We start from the raw sequence: 24,292 nt of genomic DNA on the forward strand, positions 1-24,292 counted from the left end.
GAGGAAATGAACACCTAATCAATAGAGTGCATTTAGAGTGGATTTTGATACAAAAGAAACCTAGAAAATAACATCTGCTATCAGTATTTACAGTACTTTCAACTGGCCAATCACTTCTCTTTTCTTGCAATTCTGAATCACAGTTACATTATGTTTATACACAAAGCTGTATTTATCAGTAATAAATACTTCTATACTTAGAAAAATTTCTGCTTGTAAATAAAAGATGGTATTCTTCATCTTCACTTGGTTACACATGTTCTCATAAAGATAAAAGCTTTGAAATTGAAGAGTCAGAGTGTCTGTTGTTCATATTTGTGATATGTGCCAGGGGTTGGGAATCTTGGAATATTTAATATCATTTGTGGGCCTTAAAATATAGACCAATAGCTGCAGGCAGCCAACAGGAGCTCTAATATCTAGTTCTGTCATGTACCAGGGCTGGACTCTACAGTTTCATGGGCTGGATATTCACTGTACTGCTGGACAGCCCACCCCTGGCATGTACATTTGCCAAACTTTCATTTTGCCAAAGTCTGTGCTGTGTTGGCTGACTTGTTAGGTTTCTCTTTCCTAGATTGAGTAGCTTGGTGCATAATCATCCTTACATGGTTCATTAGCTGTGATGATAGTTTTTGTTGTGCTTAGTAATAAATTCTGTCAAATGACTTGATCATCTCATGGTTAATTATGTTATGTATTTTTCACTGATCCCAAGTCAAATTCTAGTGAGTTCTTGGGATTTTTTTCTAAGACTTTTCTTTATCTAACTATTGACTTAAGATTTTTCCTCTATTTAAACAAAGACAGAAAACAAAATTACTTTCTCCCATCCTTTTTTCAGATTTCCTCAGTTACATGACTGATGAATTCCTTAGTTACCTGACATTCTGAATGGAGAACTAAGAGTCTAGTTCTTCTTATTACTCCTTCCAACTTTGTACAACATGCACAAAGGAATGAAGACCAAGTATGTCGATGTTTTGAAAACATAGTTTTTAGACTCAAGTGTCATAATGTTTCTTTCTTTGATTTGTAGTGGTTGGAGTTGGAAGGGGAACAAAAATGTTGAGCAGTATGTTGTCAGGGTCCAAGGTAAGACTCTTGGATTCATTCTGTTTTCCTTTTTTGCTTGTTTGTTTCTTGATGACGTATGTGTTCAGCTATGTCTTGTAAACAGTGAACTGTTAATCACATCAATAAATGTCATTCCTAACTATTTCACAATATTTATAAGTAGAATCTGAGTTTCTCAGTATTGAGACCATAAATTAGAGATTCTTTTTTTTTGGTTTCTGGGTCACACCCGGCAGCGCTCAGAGGCTACTCCTGGCTCTAGGCTCAGAAATCACCCCTGGCAGGCACAGGGGACCATATGGGATGCCGGGATTTGAACCACGGTCATTCTGCATGAAAGGTAAACACCTTACCTCCTTGCTATCTCTCTGCCCCAAATTAGAGATTCTTTTTTTTTATTTATTTATTTTTTTTTGGTTTTTGGGCCACACCCGGCGTTGCTCAGGGGTTATTCCTGGCTGTCTGCTCAGAAATAGCTCCTGGCAGGCACGGGGGACCATATGGGACACCGGGATTCGAACCAACCACCTTTGGTCCTGGATCGGCTTCTTGCAAGGCAAATGCCGCTGTGCTATCTCTCCGGGCCCAAAATTAGAGATTCTTAATCGAAAACTAGAATGAGTTATGGAAGCAAAATTCCTGCAGTGCCCATGATTGATTTTGTTAGTTTGGGGCTACATCCAGTAGTGCTCAGTGCTTAATTCTGGCTCTGTGTTCCTGAATCACTCCTGGAGGTGCTCCAGGAACCACATGGGGCTCGGATCAAATCCAGGTCATCTTCTTGCAAGGTAGACATGCCATTTTGTTTTTGTGGGTTTTTTTGGGGGGGGGGGCACACCCAGCAGTACTTAGGACTTAGTCCTGCCTCTGTACTTGGGGATCACTCCTGGTGGGCTGGTGGGCTCCAGTGACCATATGAGGTACCCAGGATCCTGCCCCGATTTTAAAAATTATATTTAGTTTTTTTTAATCAATCATTTCTTAAATGAAAGGAAAGTTGAATTTAATGATCTCAAATTCTGTGGCAGATTATTTTTGTTTTTGTTTTTTGGCAACACCCATTTGATGCTCAGGGATTACTCCTGGCTAAGTGCTCAGAAATCGCCCCTGGCTTGGGGGGACCATATGGGACACCGGGGAATCCGCAGTCCATCCTTGGCTAGCGCTTGCAAGGCAGACACTTTACCTCTAAAGCCACCTCTCTGGCCCCAAGTGTGGCAGATTTTTTTAAGACCTTGGAATTTCTATGGAAATGTTTTGTAAACCTGGCTGGCATTTTTCAGAGAAGGACATAGGCTTTGCTGAATTATTGCAAAATGAAGGGAATGGTGAGGTTTCTTCAAATTAAGCTATTCACTGGTGAGAATAGCTTTGTTAAAATGAATTGTAGAGCACTTTCGGAAATACTTGGTAAAGGAGAGAGGGTAGGGATTCTGCAGATGTTGGAGTGAGAAATCCCATAGAACAGCGAAGGGGGAAAAGATTGAAACTGAACTGCTGGGGCCAGAGAGATAGCGCAGTGGTAGGGCATTTGCCTTAGACGCTGAAGGACGGTGGTTCGAATCCCACCATCCCACATGGTCCCCTGAGCCTGCCAGGAGCAATTTCTGAGCGTAGAGCCAGGAGCAACCCCTGAGTGCTGCCAGGTGTGACCCCAAAACAAAACAAACAAACAAAAAAAGAAACTGAACTGCTGATACCCAAGTTGCCTTCTTTAGACTGAATATTTTTCTTAGAAACAGTATTTGGAGCCCCTCTAAGACTGTTTTTGACTCTAAAAGGGTTAATAGCAATTGCATTTTAATCAGCAGCTACTGCTGAGTTGAGTTGTGATGAAACAGCCCTGGAAAGCTGATTAATATCCTTGTAGATAGGGAAGGGTTTCAGGAGTACCTGGACTAAAAAAAGAAAAAAATTCTTTTTTGTTTTTGGACCACACCCAGCAGTGCTCAGGGTTTACTCCTGGCTCTGTGCTCAAAAGTTGCTCCTGGCAGACTCAGGGAACCATGTGGGATGCCAGGGATTGAACCTGGTTCCATCCCGGGTTAGCCACATGCAAGGCAAATGCCCTATTGCTGTACTATCACTCCAGCCCCTAAAAAAATTCTTTTTAAACCTTTGCTCCTACTGGAATATAAATAGTTGGAAATGACTATGTCTGATTTGTTTTGTTTATTATTATTATTAAGATAATGATGATGATGATGATGATGATGATGATGATGTTTTTGGGCCACACCTGGATGCACTCAGGGGTTACTCATCGTTCTGTGCTCAGAAATCACTCCTGGCAGGCTCAGGGGACCAATATGGGATGCAGGGGATTGAACCCGGGTCCCTCTGGGTCGTCTGTGTGCAAGGCAAATGCCCTACTGTTGTGCTATTGCTCTGGCCCTGTTTTTTTTTTTTTTTTATTTGGTCTATACCTGTGGTGTTCAGGGATCACTTCTGGTTCTGCACTCAGGAATCACTTCTGGCAGATATCAAGGACCATATGGGATGCTGGGTGTTGAACCTAGGTCTGCCTCATATGAAGTAAGCACCTTACCCACTGGATTACCTACAGCCCTGGCCTCTAATTTTTTTTTTTTAATTATTAACGAAGAGTTGAAAACTTTCCTAGTTTTTAGCAAATTGACAGCTTTTTTATTAATAATTTTTATTTTGGCCAAAGTGGATTACAAATCTTTCACAGTAGTATTTTAGGTACATAGTGACATTGAATGAGGGGCATTTCCACCACCAATGTTGTCCTTCCTCCACCTCTGTTCCCAGCATGCATCCCATATCGACCCTCCTTCCTCCCCCCCCTCCCGCCCCAGGCTGCTAGTATAAGTGGTTCTCTCTGTATCTAGTATGTTGTAAATTGGGTATCGATTCTGTTGTCATTGGCTTTGGATTTGGTGTTTAAGTGTGATCATTTTTTTATTTCTACTCAATGTTCATATGACTGTTTGGTCTTGGTGCCTTCCATTATTTCCCCCTCAATTTGTGAGGTAGAACAAGATGGTTCAAGTTATGTCATTCTGTTTGAAGGTAAGAAGAAAAATAAAAAAAAAGGGGGGGGGGCAAAAATTCAAACAAGCAAAAAACAAGAAGAGTTCTTCTAGAGCAGGGGTCCTCAAACTTTTTAAACAGGGGGCCAGTTCACTGTCCCTCAGACCATTGGAGGGTCTGACTATAGTAAAAACAAAACTTATGAACGAATTCTTATACACACTGCATATATCTTATTTTGCAATGAAGAAACAAAACAGATACAAATACAATATGTGGCTGCGGGCCATAGTTTGAGGACCACTGTTCTAGAGACTATAAAAATCAGTTTAAGAAAAGAAAGGAGAAAAGGAAGGAAAACATAAAAATAATACAAAAAAAAATCAACCCCCCCAAAAACCAAAAAAAAAAATAAACAAACAAAAACAAACAAAAAACCTGAAAAGCACCACAGCAATAAAGACAACTTTTATAAATTGACAGTTTTTATAAAAAAATTTTATAAAATATTATTTCAGTAGTATGGCAACATTACATTGCCACTTCTAACTTTTCTGAACTTCTCTTCATAGGGAGACAGACCCTGCGATCACATTTTGAGTTGCAGTGGTCTAAGCCTTGTGGAAATATTAAAAATCCTGGAGAGTAGGTCCCCTCTGATGTCCCATTTTAGTAATCACTTGGCATAAAATCCGGTGTCTTCAGTTGGGAAGGATAATAATTAACGTCTTAGATAAATGAAAAAATTTCCATGTTGCCAGCTCTGCAACTTCCACAAATTGCTATTGAAATATTGCCGAATTGTAATGAGTTTAAAAAGAAATTATATTAGAAGGGAAGAATTTGTTTTACAGTAAAACTGTATAATGTGTTTGGATATTGACAGATTACATTTATAATTTATGTTACAGGTTTTCTTTCTGCTTTGTTTTGTGACCAAACCTGTGATGAGTGTGCTCAGGGTTTACTTTTGGTTCTGTGTTTAAACCATATGCAGTGTTGGGGATTGAACCAGGTTCAGCTGCATGCAAGGCAAGCAAGTGCCTTGCTTACTGTACTAACTCTCTGGCACCTATGAAAGGAAGTTTTAACCAGTTGTTTAATAGTTGTTTTTTACCTCCAGAATATGAAAAGTAGTAACTTTGTTATAGGATCATGAAGGACTTTTCCTTTCTTATGTTATTTGATAGTTTCCAAAATATTTTTATTCCAAAATATTTTTAATTCATAAATTTTTAAATTGTATCATCATGAATTTTACAATGAAGGACTATTGAGACTATTGATAAACAAAAGCTTTATCTACATCAAGAAATTTTCCCCCCTCAGGATAAAATGTGGAGTATTATCTTTGGAGTATTCATGATCCATCACCGTTCACAGACATGTTATTGAAAGGTTTGCAGGTAAATTTCAGGCAATTCTAGAAATAGGATAACTGGAAATGTAAATAGGTCATTACTCTGGTATGAATTTTATTTGTCTCAAGTCATTTTGTCTCAAGTCATTTTGATCATCAGTTAAGTGATAAAGTGAAATCCATGATCCTTAAATGACTTATAATAACTCAAATAGAATACCTTGAGCATTTAAGTACAAAAACTTAGTTTTCTGATACTTTACGTCAATTCAGAAGTAGATACCTTGTTACTCTTTATATTTTCTCTACTTTAAAATTTAGATTATTTGTGGAAAAATTACATTATTAAAATGTTAACATTAAGTAACAGCAGGCAGGGTGTTTGTCTTGCATGCTGCCTCTCCAGGCTTAATCCCAGTATCCCATATGGTCCTCCAATCCTGCTAGGAGTAATTTCTAAGCACAGAGCCAGAAATAACCTGAATGCTGCCAGGTATGGCCCAAAAAAAACAAAAACAAAAAGTAATTGAAAGTGATAATTATTTGAAAGATAGATTTTTCCCTTTGGGAGAAATCTTAGATATTGTCTTATTCAGAGGCTTTCAATTTTTTTCTTTTAGACTATCACCCGTAGTAAGAAATTTGTTTGTCCTCATCTGTACATATATATAAATGCTTGTATAGAAACAGTTCATCAACCATCTATGTATAATGTATTCCTGACATATTTCTAGTTCATTTAAAAAAAAGTAGTGCCTAGATCTCATAAGTGATCTATAAAGAAATAGAGCAAGCAAAGGAATCGACATTTTCCAATGGAAACAAAGCTTGAACTCTGACAGCAAAATTGAAGTTACTGAGATTGAGTGGAAGAGTGGAAGGAAAGGACAGTAGGCAGTGGCCGAGGAATTTGCCATTTTGGGTGGTTGGCACAATGCAGCCACATTTTACCCCTTGTGACACACACATTCTCTTTTATAAACCAATGTGTTTTTCTCCCTTTCTCTATGTAGTATGGAGATCAGTTAAATGTTTGGAGCACATGCATTGCACGTGGGAGCTGCAGGTACAATCTTTAGGTCTAGATGGTCTCCAAGCGAGATGTGCCCTTCTGCCCCCAAATGTGGATACTGAAAAAGAAAAGAAAAATTCACCATTGTCTGTTCACCACTTTTACCAATTTTTTAATCTTAGCGTGATGCTGCTAGAATAGACTTGAGCTTGTGTGAAGTGAGGTCAAAGGGCTGTCGGATGTTTGTGTTGTATCCTGTTATAATGCACCTCTCCTAGTCCTCTAGTTCACAGCTTCAAGCTTATTAGCCAAGTTACCACCCTTTTTTCAGAACAAATTTCTCATTGTGTTCCCACTGCCCAGTCTACCTTCTTCAAAATACAAATAAAAATCAATAAAAAAAAAAACAAACAAAAGCAAACAAATCTTCAAGCAAACAAAAAACCCAATCGCTGTTGCACCTGAGGCTACTACTTTTGTGCCCCCCAACACCCTACTCCTGCCCTCCTCCCCACCTATTTTGCCCCAATACTTCCCACCTTGGGAAATGCTGTCTCAGTCCCAATCAGAAACAGCTTCTGAATACTCTTCAACTTATTGTTCTTTATCTGGCCACAGGAATGGAGAGAGATTTGCCTTTTCATACAACTTTAGGCCCCAAGATCCACTCATTTACATTTACCTTAATGAACTATTTTATTTTCGGCCTCTGAACATCAGGCCACTCACCTCCTCTCTTGCATTCCTACTGTTTCCCCTGGGGAAGATGAAAGTGAAGAAACCCTATCTGGGTTCCTTAGCTAGTTATAGGAGCTGTTTTGTCAAAGATAATTTATCTCTGGAGACTTTTTTTTTTTTTTTGGAAATAAATGCTTTGTGGTAAAAATAATTTTTGGTGCAATGCCTTCAACAGAGAAATTGCTTGATAAATGTTATCACTACTTCCAAATATTTCACATACTCCCAAGCCCCTCTCTTGAGTTCTGTGCTTGTTAACCTCTCTAACTACATGTTTTCTCCACATCTGGTCTCTGTTTATTTCTAGCAAATTTTGTTGGAAAATTTAAATAACGTGAATTTTATTTCTTTCCTTTTTGCATGTGACTCCTAGTGGCCTAGGCAAAGCCTGGTGCTTCTCAGAAAAAAAGAGGCATGCTGGATCTCTAAGGGAGAGGCAGAGATTATCTGAGCATTAAAACTATAAAAAAAAAAACACACACACACACACACATACACACACACACACACAAATTCTGGGGCTGGAGCAATAGCACAGAAGGTAATGCATTTGCCTTGTAAGTGGCTGACCCTGGGTTCGATTTCCTGTATCCCATATAGTCCCATGAGTTTGCCAGGTATGGCTCAAAGCCAAAAATAAAATAAAAAAAAATTCTTCTGGTAAAGGATTCAATTTTTCTATAGCATTCATATGGAGAAGTGGAGCTACATAAGATATGACTTAGGGAGGGCAGAGTGATAGATAGCAAAGCCAGTAGGACTTTTGCCTTGCACAAGGCCAACCCACATTCGATCCCTAGCATCCCATATGGTCCCGAGTGGCAGGAATGATCCTTGAGCACCATTGGATGTGACCCAAAACCCAAAGTCAAACCAAACCAAAACCAAACAAACAAACAAAAGATGTGAATTAGGTAAAGTGATTCAGAGAGAGGTTAACTGAGTGAAGTCTGTTGGGCGAGTTGAACCTAAGTTTTCATATGCAGGTTCTCTAGAGGAAAGCCTCGATGTGTTATCCCTACACAGTCTCCACATTTTTTCTTCATGGCAGTCATTCATTCATTGGAAGCTCAACAGCAGATGTACTTTGAAATAGCAGATGTTGGTAAGGTTTAGTGTATTGCTTTTATTAGCTTTCTGCAGTGCTAATTTAAGTTAATTTCTCATATATGTTAGAAACCCAATTAATGGATAGCAGGGTTGGTGTTCCTTTATTAAGTAGTAGTACTTGCTGTATAAAGAAAAAGGAGCATTTTCCAGATGTAGGACTACTTCAATCGGGGTGTAATAGTATAATAGAATTACCTCTGGGTAAAGGGAGTATTTGGACCAGTACTTTTATCCCCTATAATAGATGAGTGAGTGGTAGTAATATCAGTGAAAGACTATGAATTCCAAAGAGCACATGGTTCAGTGTAAATTTTTTAAACTAGAACACAGGACTTTCATTTTGTTTGGCTGCTGTGGAATTATTTGGTGGTATGTTAATAGAACTTACAGTTCCTGTACATTTTGGTGGAGAAACAGTTTGAAAATTCTGCCTGTGTATTAGAGTTGAGATCAATGAAAATAATTACTTCAATCCCCCAGAGGATACAACCATATCTTTTTTCTTCTAGTTTCTTGGTGGTGAGGTTTTGTCTTCAACTAAGCTGTCTGGGTACTTGGCTTTTATTTGTTTGTTTGTTATTTACTATTATTATTATTATTTTTTTTTTTAAGTCTGTGGATTGTCTTACAGAATTGAAAGGTACGATTACCAAAAAATGTTGGGGGGAGGGAATCTAGAAAAATAGTTTTTTCTGACTCACAGAGAGTAGTGCTGGGGCTCCTGAGGGCTTAAAGGTGGCCTGAGGACATCCAAACTGTTTCCTCTACCTTTTTACTTGCCCTTTCCCAGAGACTAGCTGGCCTAGATGGCTCATGGATTGTGTGCTTATTTGTCACAGGCATTTTTCTTTTCTAACACAGTCAATATTTACAGAGAAAGCTCATACCCAAGGAGGTATGCCACCAGGGGTACCCAATAACTTGTCAGTGTTGATAGAGGCTTTGCAACCACTGGCATTGAAAACTGCCAGAAGCAAGCATGAGTATCCCTGAAAAAAAATCCAGTCTGCAGGCAGATGCACAGACACACTGACTCAGTCTGGCTATACAGCTTGGCAGTAGAATCGGGGTATTGGAGAATCCCACATACAGGAGCCACTTCTGCAGGCCTATCATTCTATGGATACTTTTTTTCTTTATTAAGCAGCTGCTGTGTTTCCATTTAGGAAGCCACACAATAGAATATAAGAATGAGAAGTCTAATAATTTGGAAAGATAAGGGTCAGCTTGGAAAAGGTTCTTAGGAAGCAGTGAACACATATTGCTGGTAATTACATGCCAACCAATATGGTCTGAGAGCTTGGTAAGATAAAGCACTGACAGCAGCCATCATTTTCTATTACGGCACTGGGAGCAGCCATAGTTGTCTGTTTAGGGCTGTGATTCGTTCCCACTGCAGGCTGCCTCTTTCTTCCTGTCCCATAGTGACTTAGACGCATGGGCTCATTAATGCTTTTTTTTTTTTTTTTTTGGTAGTTTTCACAAGTACTTTTGTATATTGAATATACCTTTGTATATTCCCAGTCTTAAAGTATGATTGAATGAGAATGTTACTAGTGAAGAAATGAGATGTGTGCTTTTTTTGGGCCAGAGAGATAGCATGGAGGTAAGGCATTTGCCTTGCATGCAGAAGGACAGTGGTTCGAATTCCAGCATCCCATATGGTCCCCTCAGCCTGCCAGGAACAATTTCTGAGCATAGAGCCAGGAGTAACCCCTGAATGCTGCTGGGGTGACCTGAAAGCCAAAAAACAAACAAACACAAACAAACAAAAAACAAACTTACTACGAGATCTCTCTAAGCCATACTGGGGATTGGTGATTGGGGTTTGGGAGACCCTAAGCGGGCTGCTTTGAGCTATGCGGGGAAGAGGCAGCTTTCGAGGACAGAGAATAAACAGGGCAAAGCAGGATCTTAGAGTCCAGAAACTAAATTAAGTATCATAAAATTGGAAAGCAAGTTAAGGTCTGGGAACATTCGTGGAAGGAATTTAACACTGGTGATGGGATTGGCCCTGATTTATTGTATGTCTGAAATCCAAATATGAAGGACTTTGTAAATTACAATGGTTTTAATTAAATAAAATAAATATTAAAAAAAAAATCCCACAAAACCGTGTAGAACAGGTAGGGCGTTTGCATGTGGCTGACTTAGGTTTGATCCCTAGCAACCCTCCCAGAGCCCTTCAGGAGTGATTCCTGAGTACAGAGCCAGGAGTAATCCCTGAGAACTGCTGTGTGTAATCCCAAAACAAAACCAATACCAAACAGAAACAGGGCTGGAGAAATAGAACAGCAGGTATGGAACTTGCCTTGTATGTAGCTGACTCTGACTTCATCCATAGCACTACATATGGTCCCCTGAACCCTGCCAAAAGGGATCCCTGAGCATAGAGCCAGGCACCTCAGGTGTAGCCCATAAACAAAATTGAGACCAAAATAACAATATTATTTTTTTTATTTTGACCAAAGTGCATTACAAATCTTTCACAGTAGTATTTTAGGTACATAGTGACATTGAATCAGGGGCATTCCCACCACCAATGTTGTCTTCCCTTCATCCCTGTTCCCAGCATGCATCCCATATCCCCCTCTTTTATCCCCTGGGCTGCTAGTATTAGTGGTTCCCTCTGTGTCTAGCATGTTGTAAATTAGGTATCAATTCTGTTGTCGTTGGCTTTGGATTTGGTATTTAAGTCTGATAATTTTTTTATTCCTACTTAATGTTCATATGACTGTTTGGTCTTGGTACCCTCCTTTATTTCCCCCTCCATTTGTGAGGTGGAACAAGATGGTTCAAGTTGTGTGGTTCTGTTTGAAGGAAAGAAAAAAAATGGGGCAAAAATCAAACAAGCAAAAAATGGGAGTAGTCCTTCTAGAGACTATAAATATCAATTTAAGAAAAGAAAGGGAAAAAGGAAGGAAAACATAACAACAATACAAAAAAATTCAAACAAAAACTCGCAAAGCACCACAGCAAGACAACAACCACAATAACCAAGGTACTAAAATAAAAACAAAACAATGCACAAAAAACCAACAAATAACAGCAATAACAAAACTAAAAAAATTAATTTGTGCTTTTCATTTTTTTTTCTTGCATAGGCAAAGTAAATTTTGGATAGATTAGAAAGGGAATTCCCTTGGCCTAAGAGATACAGGGTTTCTCCGCCCTTGAAGTATACTGTCATGGGAATAACTACAGGCTCTGTACATGTTCTTTTACTCTCCCCTAGGTCCTTTTGTGGTGTCTGGATACTTTCTGCTCCGTCGTAGATGATAAAATCATGTCTCTGTAGCTAGAGATCTTGGTATTTGCACTGGTCAAAGGATGGAACCTAGGATGGAGTCTTTACGGTTCTAGGAGTTGTGTTCCATCACTGTTGTTTTAATCAGTCTTCTGTAATTGGTGGTCTTGGTTTTTGCCCCAATCCTAGGACAAAGCCTAGGATAGAGTCTTTCATTATGTTTCCAGAAGGTCTGCTCGATTGCAGTTGTCTCAATCAAGCCTCTGGAATTAGAGATCTTGGTTGTTAGACAGATCATAGGCCAATCCCTAGACTAGGGTCTTTTTATTGGTCCCAAGATAAGTTCTGCCCAGTCATGGTTGTCACAGTCAGTCTTCTGTAGATAGCCAATTTGGCTTTTGTACAAATCAAAGGATGACATGTCTTCTGATTTCATCTTATTGTTAGGAGATAAGATAAGACAACCTGCTCTTAGACCAAGTTCTTGCCATTTCTTCATTGTTAGGATGTCATATCAAAACTGCACATGTTGGTGTTAAGAATGTCCCAGAGGGAGATTGGTTCCTGGTATTGTTGCAGAGAACTGTGTCGGTTCTATGTCTGGGATCTAGGTTCGGGTTGGATGTTCACTGTCTGATCACCTGGAACCTAAATTGGGTCCACATGACATATGTTCAAGGTGGGAGGTGCTCCTATATCGTAAAGTGTATGAGTTCTTATCCCTAGTAGATAAGATCTTGTTTCTATATGTAAAATTTCCCCCTTTTTTATTATGCCTTTGCAAGAAGAAATGGTACTATATTATATTGCTGGTGCATTTGGGGGTGGTGAGAGTATCAGGTTCCATCATCTCTGTGCCCTGGTTTTGACCTGAGCTATTATCTCAGGCAAGACTTTTTCTTGTAGATTTTTGTATCAAGCAGAACCAAAACAGGTGGAGTTAAGGAAGAACAGAAAACAGAAACAAGACAATATATGTGTGTACATATATACATATACATACATACATACTCACATATATATAAAGAAAAAAAGAAATAAAAATAAGTTTAAAAAAATTAAGGGAACAAAGTGATGCAGGAGACTACCTTACATTTGGGGATAAACAGGTTAAAAGGTAGTATATATAGGTCTTAAACTTATAAAGGAAATATAGGCTTCCCCATTGTCTTTTGAGATATTCTTGTGGAGTGTGGGATCCAGGGCACATTTTCATCACACACCCTGGTCTTGTTGAGATTGAGAAAAGATTTGCAGCAGAAAGGGCTCGGGTGGAATTCTTGAACTGGGGATCCTTCTGCAGCTGAGTCTGGTATCAAACAACAGTCCACATTTGGGAGGGATGAGGAGGAGGGCCACAGAGTGTTGGTTGTAGTTTTTTGCCGGGGATGAGATGTGGGGCTGAATGGGTGTCCCTTCGCTTGGGAGCTGGGTGATGGCTTATTGGGACAGGAGATCGGTCTTGATACGTAATGGGTTAAGAACTGAGGGTAAAGAGCATTAATAAAGTGGGATATCAGATTGGGATTGGGGGGTGATGGGATAGTAGGATTTCTGAAGGGGGGAGGAGGAGTAGAATATAGGAGGGGCTATATACACTATAGGCATGGGTTGTTTACAATTTAGGTTTGGCTCTCATGGAGGAGTCTTCTGTACTCATCCCACATAAAAGCATACAATAATTAGCGTAGGTATAGCTTAGGAGAACAAAAAAATAGGTAAATGTAGTTAAAATAAGGTAAAAAATTAATAAATCAACTAAGAGAGATTGGGTCGGTATGTTGGAGTTGGGAGGTTTTCTCGGTTTCTAGGGATTTCATCAGTGATGGGGTTGGCCTTCCTAAGTGAAGGTTTCTGGTTAGATAATGACTGGAGCAATTTAGGATACACATAATTTTCACGTCTGGAGTACTAAACAATGTGTTAATGAGGTCTATCTTTGTAGGTGGCTACCCTATGTAGTATTGTCCGCTGCATCTTATGTATCTAAATTCCTTTCCTAAAGAGAAAGTAGCAGTGTGAGTTTTATTTGACATAGATTGAATTGATGAGGAGGAGGAAGAAGAGGTAGAAGGAGAAAGGGGAGAAAGAAAGAAGTAGTGAGAAGAGAGAAGAAAAGAAAGGAAATGTTAATTTGCCCAAACGTGTTTGATGAGTAGGTCCTGTAATATAAGTCTGTGGTTCACAGAGGCCATAAACCAGAGAAAAGGGGTATATTGGAGTGTTTTATTAAGCCATTTTTATAATGCAAACTGAATATGATATCTAGTGTGACTGAGCATCGAGGTATCAAATTAGGATGTCCATCCTTTGTATCCAAGAACCCCTGTGGACAGAAAAGCTGAGTGGTTATTTTAAATCTAGTAAAATTAAGGCATTAAAACACATTGTTATAAAATGCTTCCACTGGCTTCCAATCATATTCTTCACCTGTAACCGTGTATAAGATTCCTAAGACATTATTATAGGCCTTTCTTTGTAGTAAAAGGCTGATTACATACCTGTTTGCTCTAGGCCATTGTTTCCATTGTTGCTTATTTCTTTATAGTATAATGGATAGTTGAGGCTTTGTGTTGTTCCTCTTCCATGTGTTTTGAACACTACTCCCCAATAAATGTTGACAACTACAGTGCTTGGAGTTTCTATCCTATTAGACTGTTATATTTGTTCATGGAGTATTACATGTATATATATGGTGTATATTCTAAGTACCTCAGAAAAGTGCTATCATTCTGTGTTTATCCTTCATCTTCTCAAAATAACAATATTATTAATAGTCTATTAATACTAATAACAGACTAAATTTATCTAAGGCACAGGCCAGACGGACTCAAGGCTCATTTACACATACACAGTGATTGGAGTGGCACAAAAGATTGGTTCATTATTGAGTTCACAGAACATTTTTGTTGGTTCTAAGGACAGTTTTGGGTGTTCTTCCCAGTGGGGCTCAGGGACCCAGAGACCATTCCTGGAGATACTTGGCCTGATGGTGCAGACCTACTGTTTGGGGTTTGGGCCACTGATGTTGCTGTTTAGGGTCAGTGGTTCTGTGATCACCAGGATCATTTTTTTTTTTTTGGTTTTTGGGTCACACCCGGTAGCACTCAGGGGTTACTCCTGGCTCTATGCTCAGAAATTGCTCCTGACAGGCTCAGGGGACCATATGACATGCCTCAATTTGAACCACCGTCCTGCTGCATGTAAGGCAAACATCCTGACTCCATGCTATCTCTCCAGCCCCACCAGGATCACTTTTGATGGTAGTTGGAGGCCCCTATATCTCTATACCAGGCAGTGCTGGTAAGCCATGCAGTGCCAAGGGTTGAATCCTAAGCCTTCCATGTAACAGGCTCTTGCTCCACCTACTCCCAACCAGTTCTGAGTGTTTTTGGGGAAAAAAAATGATTAAAAACCTGGTAACTTTATATCTCATGGTGATTCCGTAATTCTTTAAAAGAAGAATTAAGTGCTTTACTGTATTCCTATCCGTGTTGTATATTTGTGAAAGGAACTGACTCTAGAATCAAAGGTTGATTTCATCAGTGGCACGTTGGCTGCAGTGAAACATATTCTTGTTCCTGGGCAACTTGAATTTTAAATATTTTCTGGTTATTTGTCTGATGTCTTCACCATCATCATAAACTTCCTGTTTTGCATCAAAGTTTCCACTTTAAAAAATTGCTCCCTGTAGCTACAGATTAGTTTCAGTGGAAATTCTAATTCTGACATTTTCTCTGTGTTTCCTGTGGAACTTGAATTGAAGATTCTTTCGTGGTTCCAAAGTACAGTGTTGGTGTGTTCACACAGCCGCATGTGGCTGTTTTCCTTCAAAATCAAAAGTGATTTTCAAAATTGTAATAAGAGGACCAGAGGGATAGCTTGTACGGGGGGGGGGGGGGTGCTTGCATGTAACTGACTGGTTCTAATCCACAGTATCACATAGGATTCCCTAAGTACCACCAGGTGTCATTCATTCCTGAACATTGCAGGGTGTGACTCAGACTTCACTTCTAATTTGTAACAAGTTTCTTTGTTTCCCAGTCATACATTCCAGCTCTCCATCACTTTCACTGGTGTGCAAACTTTGTGACTCTTCTATTTACACAAACATGTTTCGGCAGCTAACAAACTATTACAATCTATTACTATTGCCTTGGTGATGGATCAGGTTGGCAATATTAGTAAAATTCTGTATGGCCTTGAAGACATGCCTCAGCAGTTTCCTTTTCCGTGTGGCCTCTTCACCCTCTTGTCTCTCTCCTTCTAGAGGTATATTGCTGTGGGAGAACTGGGGAAAGCTACAGACACACTGGATTCTACTGGTAAAGTGACAGAAGAAAAGCCTTATGGTAAGAAACTCATCCAGTATGCTTACTTTTTTTTTTTTTTAATTTAAACAAGAGAAAGTTTCTGTGAAATCAGAATATTTGGGGAAGGGGTCCCAAGTCCACCGGGGTGAGACATGGAGGCACCATGGTGTCAGGGGTTGAATTCAGTACCTTGCATGTGTCCTCACCCTTGGAGTGAGCTCTTCCTGTTAATAGAATTTTAAAATAAATTCTTTCCCACACAGTCCCACTGATTTTACTTTTTAGGATATTTTCTTAGGTTTTGAAGATTTTACCCATCACGTTGTTGCTTCTTTGGCTTGAGTTTGTTGATGATAAACATCTTTTTTGGGGGGACTGGGGGACTTAAGGAGAGTGCAGGGATGGGGGTACATACTTTGCATTCACCTGACCCTGGGTTGATCCCTAGCACCACATGATACCCGAAGCATCATCACTGTTGCCCTAGGCCCCCAAGATCTACTGGGGATGGTCCTGGTTGTACCCATTATAGCACTGTACTGTTGGGCCTTTGCATTGAGCTGCTGTGTTGGTTAGATGCATATCACCAGGGGGTGGGAGACCTTGGCCCCGAGACTGCTTAGGAGGCCTCCTAATCTCAACCGTCCTCAAAAAGCACATTTTGTTTTTTACCTAAAATCAAAGTTTTAAATGTTCAGCATTTAAAAAATGTAGAATTTAGATGACTTTTCTGTTCAAAGACAAAGCAGTGTCTTGTTAGATTTCTCCTATCTCTTTGCTTTACATTTTGAGTGTTTGTTTATTTCTATTTACTTTATAGTATCTTCTCAACTGTTGAAATTAATGTACCAAGCTTAAAACTTTGAAATTGATTGTGTTCCTCTGCCTCTGCAGTGTGTTAAAAAAATAAGTGACAGGGAGAAAGCTGTTTCTCTGGCAGTAAAACAGAGCTTGCCATGTCCACCATCATTTTCCTACCATTCTTTCTTTTCCTACTTTAAGGAAGGATAGATAAATAAAATGGTTTCCTAGCAACTCTCTCTGCCTCTGCTATTTTTAATTCAGCAGTCATAGTTTTGAACAGTCACTTCACCTACTTGACTATGTCATCAGTGGTGAATTATTGTAGACCATGTGAATTTAAGGCTGGTGTTTAGTGCTTTCTTACTTAAGCAATAGGCAGTTTATTCTTGGGCTTCCCTAGTTTTTATGTAGGGTGGCCTGTGAAATCAGCCTAAGTGCCATATTTCCAATGTCAGGTGGGTGGGTCTGCAGTAGGGTAGCCATGTAGAATTAATAAACCAAGCCAGTCAGGAAAGAATCATGGAGTCTGGTTGGCTTCTCACCTTGTGGTATCTCTGTGCCCCAAGCAAAACCAAAAACCTCTCTTCATTCACCAACACAAATTTAATTGGGGGTGTGTGAGATTCAAGTGGACTTTTATATATCAAATGGGTAGGTGAAAAGGAAAGAGGAAGTTGGGGGATCGCCTTTATTTTGGGTAAAAGCGGGGTATCACCTAAACAGTGGCCTTAACATAGACAAGGTGCTGCACTAATGAGATCCACCTTTTCCGGTCCATCATAGTTTCATTGGTCCAGTTCACATTTATATGTAGCTCATTATCTTACTTGATTTTTTTAATCACCATAATAAAAAAGTCACTGATTTATGTGTTCAGTCTTTTAAAAAATAGATTTTAGAGAAAGTATGCACACCATTATTCTTTGCTGCACTTATTACAGTAGTTAAGATATGGCATCTACCTAGGTATCCAATCACAGATGAATGGATTATGAAAATATGGTGTGTGTATATGTGTGTATACATGTGTGTGTGTGTATAATGGAATACTATGCAGCTGTAAGGAATGATGAAATCATGCAACTTGGTTAGAACTGGAAGATCTCTTGTTGAGTGAAGTAAGCCAGTAAAAGAAAGACAGATATAGGATGGTTTCACTTATCAGTGGTATAGAGAATAACTGGATGAGAAAAAAATATAGGAAAGAGAGACATGTTTAGATCATCCTTGATGCTAAGAGCTTAGGAAGAATAGGACAAAGAAGGAAAGAAATCAAGGAGGGAAGGAAATGATGAGAGAGAATAAGATAAGAAGTAAATCACTGTTATTTAACCAAATAAAAAAATTAAAAAACAAAAAGATTTTGGGGCCAGGGATGAGGCTCACTGGATCATGTGCCTCACTTTTGTATGGCCTTGGGTTTGATCCACGACTTCAAAGGGAGAAATGTTATATTATACTTGAAATTATTTAGAAAATAATAGGAGTCTCAATTAATGGAAGCCCAAGTATAATATTATTAGCCAAAGAAATTTTTTTTTTATTTTGGGCCACACCCGGCGGTGCTCAGGGGTTATTCCTGGCTATCTGCTCAGAAATAGCTCCTGGCAGGCACGGGGGACCATATGGGACGCCGAGATTCGAACCAACTACCTTAAGTCCTGGGTCGGCTGCTTGCAAGGCAAACACCACTGTGCTATCTCTCCGGCCCCAGCCAAAGAGTTTTAAAGACTGCTTTGTTCTTTTTTTTTATTACTATTACTGACTTATTGCTCCACAGTAGTTTAGAATTTTAGGGATATGACTTCCATGTTAACATGGGTAGAAGATCCACCCTGTCACCGAAATTCTGGTGCCATCCCCTTACCAGATCACCCTGACCCAGTCCTTTTACCCATTGCCCTTTTCTTCAAGCAACCACAGCAGAACCTTTCTCCAGATTAAAAAGGTCTGAGGCAATAGGCAGTAACCAATTTTTAGAAAGTGTCTAGAAATGTTCTGGGCTTTAAAACTAGTTATGTGATGGTGCAGTGCATTGAGTAGAGGATATTAGAAGATGACCGAGGTAATAAACATATTTAAACTTATCTTTCTCTCCTGCTCTTAAGTCTTTTTGGAATTAAGAATAAACTCTTAATTTAGATAATTAGCAATGTAATTTATATAATTGCTTTTTTTTATAAAAGAAATTTAATTTGTTTAAAATGAATTCATAACATTGAAATCAATGATGGAGTAATTAAGTCACTTTTGGTTCTCTTTACAATTTATTGTACAGTATTTATAGTCCCAGAAAATGAGGGTTGACAGTTTTGCTGAGTCACATGATTTTTGAAATTTTTAGCTGCTAGTGATTCAGCAAATGTTTATCATTGGTTGAAGCTTCTACCTCTATTGCAGTTACCGAAGAGAAGTTAAATAAGTGTAAGACATAATCTGTGTTCATAAGGAACATCTCCAATGCAGAATTGCATTCTCCACCTTCTGAGCCTTCATATTGATGCTTATGACCAATATTTTATAATGTCTTTTTTTATTAAAGGCTCTTTAAATACTTTCATTCCACCCCTAATGAATTTCACCATTGTACTGTGATTTATGGTTCTATCGATCAATGATGGTTCTTTTTGTACATTGTTACCACACTACATCCAACACCAAAGTGCTTACCAAAGTGCCCACCAGTGTCCCAGATCCCTCCTCACCCCATCTCCTCCCTGTACTCCCACAGACCTGGGAAACTCAGATCTGTGGATCAGCTGCTCCCATACTGTGCTGCTTCAGATCTCACAGATGAGAGAGATCTTTCTGTATCTGCTCTTTGCCATCTGACTGACTTCTCCAGCATCACTCTCTAGGTTCATCCATTATTGCATAGTTAGTTCTTACCTTGCTTTTTCCTTTTTCTTCTTCCCTCTCCTTTAATCCCCTCCCCTCCCCTAACCTTCTTTCCCTCTCCTCCTCACCCTTTTCTCCCTCCTTCCTTACCTTTCTCCTTCCTCTCTTCTTCCCTCTCTTCCCCTTTCCTTCTTCCCCTCCCCATTCCTTCCTCTCCTCCCTTTCCCTTCTCTTTCTTCCCCTCCCCTTTCCTCCCTTTTCCTTCTCTTTCTCCCTTCGACACCCCTCCCTTTCTTTCCTCTTCTTCCCTCTCTCCCATGCCTTTCTCTTCCTTTCCTGCCACACCCAGTAATTCTTAGGGATTACTTCTTTCTCTGCATGCAGAAATTACTCTTGGCAGTAGTCCAAGTCATATGGGTTGCTGGGGACCAAATGCAGATCGACCAATGACTTGCAAGGCAAACACGCCCCATTGTACTGTCCCTCTGGCCCTTCATCCTTTCTCTGCTGCCACAAGGTATCCATTGAGTGAATATAAGGCAACTTCTCGGTCCATTCTTCTGTGGTTGGACATTTTGGCTGTTTCCGTATCTTGCTTATTGTAAGTACCAAGTGCTGCAATGGATATAGGTGTCACATCCCTTTGAATTGATGTTTTTGTGTTTTGATGCCATGAAGTGCTATTGTTGGGTTGCAAGACACATTTTTATTTTTTCAAGAAATCTCTCTGTTGTTTTCCACAGAGGTTGAACTATATGGCATACGAGCATTTGCCTACAGGGTCATAGTCTCAGCTGATGCAGAACCAGGAGTTTAGCATATGTTTAAAAACCACATCTCCACCATCACTGACTATTTCCAGGCTTTTTGATCACTGTGTAAGGTGATATCTCATTGCATTTTGATTTGCGTTTCCATAACAATATGTGACAATGAGCACTTTCTCATATGCTATTAACCACCCATAAATCTTCTCTGGGGAAGTGTCTGTTCATCTCCTCTCCCCATTTTTGGATGGGGTTATTGGATTTTTAATTGGCTTTTGGTTATCGGTTGAGCTTTGTGAGTGCTTTATAAATCTTGGCTATCAGACTTTTATCTGATGTATTATTGCAAATATTTTCTCCCACTCGGTCCCTTTTCATTTTAGCTTGTCTTTTTTATTTGAGCTTGAATTTCTTTTGCCATATAAAACCTTTTGAATTTGATTTTGTCTCATTTATTTCTGTTGTCTACCTCTGTGTCAGCTTCCTTAAAGACACATCTGAGGATCATTTTCTGGAGAGTTCTGCCTCTGTTTTCTTCAGTCTATTTTGTGTATCCTGCTCTTTTTCTCTAGGTTTTTAATTTCCTTCAAGTTACTTCTTGTGAATATGTGAATACTGCTTGTGAGATATGTTTCTAGTTTCATTTTATCCAGTTTTCCTAATACCATTTGTTGGAGATACTGGCCTTGCTCTACTTCATATATTTGGCTCCTTTGTTGTAGATTAATGGACTCTCCCAAAATACAGTTCAAAGATACGCTTCGACCTACACATTAAAAAAACCAATACAATACAGTAAATGGAAAGTAAGAAGAAATAAAAATAGTTTACGACACAGTAGGCACACAAGTAGGTAAAAGCCCAGATGAGCCTGTGCAGCACGTCTCAGTTGTATAATCAGCTGCTGACATGAAGGACTGTCTGTGGAGGCTGCTGAGCAGTTGCCTACAGCGATGTGGTCTCAGCTGATGCAGAACCAGGAGATTTAGCATGTGTTTAAAAAAACACATTAAAAAAGTATTTATTACTCTTAGTATTAAATGGGAGCATTTATTACCTTTAGGATGAAATAAAAGTATTTAGTTCTTGGCAGTTAAGTGGAAAATGGACTTGGGGTCTCACTTCAGGAAATAATAGGCAGCCTTTTCCCCACATCAGTATCAGGCAGACTCCACTCAGAAGCCATGAATACAGTGGGCAGTTCTTCACTGTGCTACAGCAGAGGCTCCCAAATGTCTTTTGGCCTGTTTTCCCCTTTTTACGAAAACAAAATTCACCCTGTGCCCTCCTGAAAATCTGTCTGCTCTAAGCAAACAGAAAATGCCTTCCCATTGCACCCAGGGCTTCTGCTGTGTGCCCCCACAAATGATTTCCCAAATCATTCCAGTACCCTCTTCAGGGACTCTGTGCCCCCTCGTCTTATATGTTGTAGAACATGAAACAGTTCTGGATGGTTCAGTGGCATTGATGGTGCTTCTCTGCTCAGTCATTATAACAGTGAAAAATGTAATTTGTGTGTGTGTGTGTGTGTGTGTGTGTGTGTGTGTGAGAGAGAGAGAGAGTCAGTCAGTCACTGGGAATCAATACTAGGTTTCACATTCATGCATGGCACTACCTCTGAGCTACATACCTGAACCCTAAATGCAGTTCTCAATTGACCTGTTGGGAACTACTAGCATTTAACTAAATTAAGTCAGTATACAATAAGTGGCAAGTGAATGCTCTTAATTTGTTCTACCTAGGAAACTATGGTATTTACCATCATTTCAGGTAGCTGTGAAATAGCTCAGATACAAAGACTCTCCTTTACATTCAAAGCTAAAACTGCACCAATGGTGTCTTTCCCTTTATTCTTTACAGCAACATTTCATTTTCTAAATAATGCATGTTCAGAATTTTAGAACATATATTTGATATTAATCCCTAAACTGTGTGGCTGGGACTATGACTCTTTGTATCTTGATGTCTATAACAATTGTCTACAACAATGTTTAGGATATAGAAGAAAGCATTAGGGGATGAGTAAATGCAGCCCCATTGGAGACATTTTGCAGTTATCTGTGGATAAATCACATGCGAGGCAAAGCGTTTTCCTTTTGCTGCTCTTTCCTCGCCCACACCTGGTATTAGTGAGTATCAGGTATGGGTGCTGGTGTCTTAGGACTTGTGGCATCGCTGGGCTTATCTGTGAATTTGGGCCTCTAGGACCATGGTATTCCAGGGTGGATGAAATGAGGCCACATTTCCAAGAAGAATCTGCTTTTCCTACTGTGAAAATGTGTTTTGTATTTTCCCTCACAATCCCTTCTATGCCTTTTGGAGGACAAGAGGAATAAGAATTGTGACAGGAGCCCCCTGCCCCCGTTGTCTTGCAGAAAAATAGCACAGCTCCACACTAATTTAAAAATGAAAACAAAAACAAAAACAAAACAAACAAACATAAAAAAACATGATGCTTCCAAATCCCCAGGTACACTGGCTTGGACGACAACTCTGGGACTTTCTGGGTGGGGATCAGCAGGCTCCCTTTGCTGCCTGAAGGCACAGTACTTCACAGCCACACCCTCCTAGGTAGAAATGGCCCAACTACTTTATCAAACTGCTAAATCACCAAATTGTTCCAGATTGAAGCCCCTGTACTGCCTGGCCACATATGCAGCTGAGCTATGCCTCCAGATTTTCTTTCTTTTCTTTCTTTCTTTCCTTCCTTCTTCCTTCCTTCCTTCCTTCCTTCCTTCCTTCCTTCCTTCCTTCCTTCCTTCCTTCCTTCCTTCCTTCCTTCCTTTCTTCCTTCCTTCCTTCCTTCCTTTCTTTCTTCCTTCTTTCTTTCTTTCTTTCTTTCTTTCTTTCTTTCTTTCTTTCTTTCTTTCTTTCTTTCTTTCTTTCTTTCTTTCTTTCTTTCTTTCTTTCTTTCTTTCTTTCTTCCTTTCTTCCTTCCTTCCTTCCTTCCTTCCTTCCTTCCTTCCTTCCTTCCTTCCTTCCTTCCTTCCTTCCTTCCTTCCTTCCTTCTTTCTTTCTTTCTTTCTTTCTTTCTTTCTTTCTTTCTTTCTTTCTTTCTTTCTTTCTTTCTTTCTTTCTTTCTTTCTTTCTTTCTTTCTTTCTTTCTTTCTCTCTCTCTCCCCTCCCTCCCTCTCTCTCTCTTTCTTTCTTTCTTTCTTTCTTTCTTTCTTTCTTTCTTTCTTTCTTTCTTTCTTTCTTTCTTTCTTTCTTTCTTTCTTTCTTTCTTTCTTTCTTTCTTTCTTCTTCCTTCCTTCCTTCCTTCCTTCCTTCCTTCCTTCCTTCCTTCCTTCCTTCCTTCCTTCCTTCCTTCCTTCCTTCCTTCCTTCCTTCCTTCCTTCCTTCCTTCCTTCCTTTTGATTTTGGGGCCCGCTCAGGAGTTACTCCTGACTCTGCGCTCAGAAATTGCTCCTGGCAGGCTCAGGGGACTATATGGGATGCTGGGGATCAAACCCAGGTTCGTCCCAGGTCGGCTGCATGCAAGGCAAACACCCTACCACTCTGCTATCACTCTGGGCCCCTGTGCCCCCAAATTTCATAGTCACATCAGCCCAGTAGGAAGGATCACAGCAAATCTGATTGGAAAGTTGCATAAAAAAACGTAAGCTCAATGAATCTAAACTATAACACAGAAGGCTCAACTAGCACGAACCAGCACAGCAGCCCCTCAGACACTGACTTTAGAAGCACCCTTGGGATATAGAACAATGATCATGAATTGCCCCATATTGATTTAAGTTTTTATCATCTTATTTGCCTTTGTGTGCAATAAACAATATGAAGTACATTTGTTTGTGTCTGCTAGGGTGGTAGGAGGGAAATTGGGGGCACTGGTAAAGGGAAGGTCATACTTCCCTTTGACTTTGATGTGAAGTTGGAACATTTAATGCCTGAAACAACTGTATTATGAACAACTTGGCAAATCACAGTGTCATAGTAAAAATTTTAAAAATAAAGAATTGTGAAAGGAAAGAATCATGTGAAAGGCTTCCCCTTGCTCCAAAGATAGGATGTTCTTAAGATCTCATGTGG

At 39.6% G+C, this 24,292-nt stretch overlaps 1 protein-coding gene across 1 annotated transcript in view; it reads left to right on the plus strand.

Annotated features, from left to right (window-relative positions):
- TRUB1 (TruB pseudouridine synthase family member 1) overlaps nucleotides 1-24,292 on the plus strand; it is a 50,542-nt gene that overhangs the window by 11,951 nt on the left and 14,299 nt on the right. The window contains exons 3-4 of the mRNA XM_049764507.1: nucleotides 1,040-1,095; nucleotides 15,812-15,893. Coding sequence (XP_049620464.1) covers nucleotides 1,040-1,095; nucleotides 15,812-15,893 — 138 coding nt within the window. The remainder of the gene's footprint in view (nucleotides 1-1,039; nucleotides 1,096-15,811; nucleotides 15,894-24,292) is intronic.

Source organism: Suncus etruscus, chromosome 17 (assembly GCF_024139225.1).
Source record: "Suncus etruscus isolate mSunEtr1 chromosome 17, mSunEtr1.pri.cur, whole genome shotgun sequence".
Classification (NCBI taxonomy): domain Eukaryota; kingdom Metazoa; phylum Chordata; class Mammalia; order Eulipotyphla; family Soricidae; genus Suncus; species Suncus etruscus.